A 5,043-nucleotide genomic window follows, 5' to 3' on the forward strand; every position below is an offset into this window, starting at 1 on the left:
GAATCGCGAGAATGTCCATAATGATCCCTCCACAGTGCTGACTCACTTTTCACCACAAGCCTTTGTATTGCCCAACGAGTGAGTTTACTCATAGCGTCCTCACTTGACGACTCTAACTTGACATCTCTGATCAGCGACAGCTTCCCAACTGTCAGCTGTGCAGCCGCTGAGAGAAGGACAACCTCGCCACTCCTCTCTAGCTCGACTCTATCGCCAGACTTGATAACTTCCCTCAGGCGGGTTACTGTGTCTGAGCCAGGAATAATGAGCCTCTCCAAAAACATATCCATGATACTCACCTTTGTCCCAAGTTATGTGGTCTACCATATTTGTTTGTAAGACGCATCCTGTCCATGCCCTCCTCATGAGCTTATCGAAAACAACGCAATCAAAGCATGCTTCGGCCTTCGGTGACATCGCTTCGTCCGCCGCTGGCCATCGACTGATCATTGGGAGCGGTCTTGAGGATCCTGGGAACGTCACCTCAGTGACGAGGTAGATAGGATCGCCCATTAAATACTGAAGATTTATCCAATAAGGGATGGTTACTAACAATGGATTGTGCAGGGGGAGATTCTGAAGTTCACGCAAAGGCCCCTCCGGCACTTTTGCAGCAACACTGGCTTACAAAACTTACTGTGTAGGCACACAACGAACGACTCTCAAGTCGTGATCACCGATGATACCAGTGTTTACTCCACGCACGGCTGGGGTTAGCCGCTCGAGCACTAAGCCTCGATCGCAAGAGCTCAAAGTCCAAGACCTAGGCTGGAGAGCATCACCTGGTCTACAACTTAAATGCATCCACAGCCATTCCAGGCCAGCTCGATCTTTTGCTCGATAACTGGGCGTCCATGTTTGGGTGATGGCATAGCCGCCCCAGGCGGCAGAATCGATCTTACTAACAGCGAAATTGGTTGTACCAAGGCATATCTTGGGGTAGTGGTGGCATAGCCGCCCCAGCCGATTATAGTAAGGCATATCTTGGGGTAGTGGTGGCATAGCCGCCCCAGCCGACATGATTGATATTACTAACAGCGAAATTGGTTGTACTAAGGCATATCTTGGGGTAGTAGTGGCATAGCGGCCCCACCCAACTAACAACGAAATAGGCCTCTAAACCGTGTGATGACTGTTAGATTCTCCGCAGTATGAAGATTCTATTCTTCGTCGATGACTGAAATCGAACATATAAACAAACTCGAGATGGTCGTCGTTTGCATTGACTTGTTGACTCATTGACACTGATGGGGGTTCTACTGAAACGTTACTTACGCTTGACAGGTCGATAAAGAGTAGGCGCTACATCAACCAGCCATTGACTGTCGATCTGGCTTATGTGAATCATCTCGTAAGCACCATTGTTAGAACCAGTATCGACGCCATGGCTGTAGACGACATAGTTTGGAGGTCTCTGGACACCATAGAGGACACTCTGCTGTCCTATCACCAACTGCCGTCGCCGGTCTCGTAATGACACATACCGACCACTGCTATTCACCTGTCACAGGTGCCTGTGAGGCCGCATTCGCTGCGAAAGCACCACAGATGCAGCGACAGAGCGGCTCGATATCATCACCGCAAGACTCGTCCACCTTCGACTGAGCTTTAGCAGCATCCATCCCAGAATCAATGAGAACTTGACAGAGCTGTCGGCGAACAACACTGGCGATCTTAGCAGCCCGAGACATCGATCCAACATGCACCATATGGCGATGAGCCCAGTCTGTGTCACCATCAGGGGACGTCTCGTTCTCCCGCCATTCTCGATACACGTTAATCATTGTTAGCATATCGCCTTCATGGACACCAAGTGAACGCTTACACGCTGCTAGACGCTCGCGAGTACTCCTGCTGTGCGGTCTGGCCCAAATAGAGTCAATACTCATCAGAGCTGCGAGCTGCACTGCTTCGAGTGAGCAGCCATAGTCGACAGACAACAGAAGGAGCCGGGCTTGAGCTGGACTCAATGGCAACAACTCAGCTGCACGCTTGTCTGCGATGATACCTTTGTCGTCGATGAACCCTAACACGCGTAGTTCTTCAAGCGCTGCCTCCATAGCTCGTGCTGATGGCGGGGTCAACCACTGCAGAGAGCAAACGTTGCGAACGCCCAGAGATATGATTTGGAGCAACACTGACGAAAGCGAGGGCGTTCGAGTGATCTCCGGAAGTGTTTTGTCCGGGAAGGCCCCGAGGGAAGACTTAGAGAACAGTCGATAGCATATTCCCGGGCAAACTCGACCAGCCCGGCCGGCCCGCTGAACTAGCTGCTCTTTACTGCATGGCGTGACCTATTATAAGAACCATGCTTCCATCTAATGCTGAGCCGATGCTCCTACCAAAAGTGTGTGGTGGTTAGGCACCGTTGCCAAGGCTTGCTTCACGAATCCCGTGTCGACAACATAGCCGACATTGGGGATAGTAACGCCGCTCTCCGCCACGTTGGTGGAATACACGACTTTACGGCTGCCACGTGAGACAGGTTTCAATGCTTCGAGTTGGAGACCGACAGGGAGGCCAGAATGGAGGGCGAAGGTGACCAGGGGACCGCCGCCACTGGGACGACTGAAATAGAGGAGCCACAACGATTATACTTGTGTCAAAAAATCCATCAAAAATGTGCGTTCCGAAATTCGCGACAACAACGACCAGACCGTTGTGTGAGAATGCAGACCGAAAACACAGCGGTTCTTCGGTCAACAACAAACAAGATAATCACTATAACGGAACAAGGGCATGGGGACTAAGATAAGTGAGCCTTCCCCTCGACTCGATAGAGACATGCGCTGTAAGTTGTAACAACAGGCTAGATGGCAAGCCTTGCGAGTGACCGACTATCCCCCCTACTTATAATCAGTGATGCGCTCCTTCGTCAACTTTACTGCAGCATCGATCTCCTCCTGACCGGTCAGAAAGACCAGGATGTCGGCTCCATACGGAGGCACTGAACAACAATAAGAGGATGACCACTGGCTGCTCTGAGGGGCAATGCTGAAGAGCCTATTCCAGAATAGGGGAAACCCCAGAGCAAACCGATCTCCTAGACTCTGATAAAAATGAGTGATACTCCTAAGCACTTCAGAGACAACGTTCGCTAAGCAACCACTGATCGATGGAACATGGGATAACGAGGAAATATCGCCAGTACGGCGAGCAGGGACCCATTTAGCTTTGAGAAATAACGTTCCCTAGTGTTTGATAACAATGGGGAAAATGTTGCTAATGTGATGATGACATTTACATGGGAAACTGATTGAAGAATGTGTTCCTAGCCATCCGTGGAAAATTCAAAATGAGTTCCCCCCGGGAACATTATAGGTTCCTGGATGATTTCCCGACTGCAAGACGTTGAGCCTTTCATTACACAACTATGCAATGCTACAGTGCTTCGAACAATCCCTAACTTTGTATGAGAAAATGAACAAAAAAGGGCACTGGAGATCACCACGACACGGAAATAACATTTCGAGCGACGAATCCTACCTACCTTCCTCGCTAGTATGGATCCTGATGACCGTCTCAACCGCAGTCGCCACATAATTAGCACAGGCTTCAGTGAGATAATGAGTGGTGACCGGATAGCACCTTCCTTCTACTGACATCGTTACGACCTATACACAGTGTAGGGGGTGGGGGACATCCACATGGTCAACCACATATGTTGATGACAATATCAAAATTCTAAGGAAATTTCGGGAAATTCTTATCAATTCCTGCACATTTTTTCCCGACCCCGCATGTATGATGATTGACGAAATTCCCAAATTCAGCTGAGGAAAGCAAATATAAATTCCAACACTGCATGGTCAGCCACATATGCTGATGACAATATGAAAATTCCGAGGAAATTTCGGAAAATTCTCATCAATTTCTGTCCTTTTTCACCCATACTCCTATAACTATTGAGGAAAACTCTCAAGTTCAGCTGACAAAAACGAACATATATTCCAACCCTACTTCAACAGTTCCAATGAATGCTCACCGTGTCCAGCTGGTCGCCCTCGCCGACATCCGTGAGATCAAGCATAGTCTCCTTATCAGAGGGAATTTCAAAATCCCACTTTGATTTTCTTCGTGGGCGCTTCGGCTCAGGTCGGCCGGCGGCCTCAGATTTCTTCCCGAGATGCTTCATAACAAATTTCTGAACGCTAAGTGCATCCAGAGTAGCACTCGATATAATCAGTCTGAAAATTGGGCGAAAAACTCCGACGGAACTTTTTACCCAACTATTACCTTAGTTTTGGTCGCTTTGGCATGATTCTTGTGACCAATAGACTTAGCAATAGATCCAACTGAGTCGATCTCTCATGAAAATCGTCCAGCATAATCACACTGTACCTAAGCCGACCCACAACAGATGAACGGCCACAACCGTCGTTGTTATTCACGAGAAAATAACGGAAAATTATCCGAAATTTTATCCGAAATGATCAAAATTTTATTTTTTAGCAAGTACCAACAAAACAGTCAATCGACTTATTCAAACGCGTATTTTTCTCGCGACTCCCATCAGGAATAAATTTCCCAATATTTCATCATCAAAAATGTAGTGCGAGAGCACATGGTTGGAAAACCTGCATTTGAGAAGCATCATGTCCCTGAAGTTTAGTTTCTCTACAAGTCTTCTTCACAGTTGTAATTTTTCACATACTTCTATCAAGAACATCTATTGTGTAAAAACATATGCGTATTTTTATCAATAGAGTTGCACTCGTTTTACGTGAAGTGGCGTAAAACTCCGTGAAAAACGCGATATTCGCGGTGATATGCAGTAGTCGCGAAATATGTTTTTCACTAGTGTTTCTCATATCACTAGGGTGAAACTCCAATAATAAATTTTCCGAAATTTATCACAAAAATTGTGAGAGCGCACGGTTACAATACTTTTTTCCACGATTTTTTTCACATTGCAGTTTTCCGCATGCTGCAAACACCTATACTCACTGAGTGAAAAGAGGATCGCCCAACATATACGCCAACGCCATTCCGTCCGTAACGACCATTATGCGGTTCCGGCCTCATCGACGTTCCTTTCGAAAC

The 5,043-nt window shown here is 47.5% G+C and overlaps 2 protein-coding genes across 2 annotated transcripts in view; both read right to left on the reverse strand.

Annotated features, from left to right (window-relative positions):
• Pmar_PMAR024695 (hypothetical protein) overlaps positions 1–327 on the reverse strand; it is a gene marked incomplete at both ends in the record, with an annotated part of 661 nt that extends 334 nt beyond the window's left edge. Inside the window, 2 exons of the mRNA XM_002764491.1 lie at positions 1–250; positions 300–327. Coding sequence (XP_002764537.1) covers positions 1–250; positions 300–327 — 278 coding nt within the window. The remainder of the gene's footprint in view (positions 251–299) is intronic.
• A 940-nt stretch (positions 328–1,267) lies between these two features.
• Positions 1,268–5,043, reverse strand: part of Pmar_PMAR024696 (ATP-dependent RNA helicase, putative) — a gene marked incomplete at both ends in the record, with an annotated part of 4,128 nt that continues 352 nt past the window's right edge. Inside the window, 7 exons of the mRNA XM_002764492.1 lie at positions 1,268–1,443; positions 1,502–2,294; positions 2,343–2,568; positions 2,851–2,947; positions 3,491–3,614; positions 4,139–4,187; positions 4,237–4,341. Of these exons, the coding sequence (XP_002764538.1) occupies positions 1,268–1,443; positions 1,502–2,294; positions 2,343–2,568; positions 2,851–2,947; positions 3,491–3,614; positions 4,139–4,187; positions 4,237–4,341 (1,570 nt within the window). The remainder of the gene's footprint in view (positions 1,444–1,501; positions 2,295–2,342; positions 2,569–2,850; positions 2,948–3,490; positions 3,615–4,138; positions 4,188–4,236; positions 4,342–5,043) is intronic.

The sequence above is a fragment of the Perkinsus marinus genome (genome assembly GCF_000006405.1).
Source record: "Perkinsus marinus ATCC 50983 genomic scaffold scf_1104296977064, whole genome shotgun sequence".
NCBI lineage: Eukaryota > Perkinsozoa > Perkinsida > Perkinsidae > Perkinsus > Perkinsus marinus.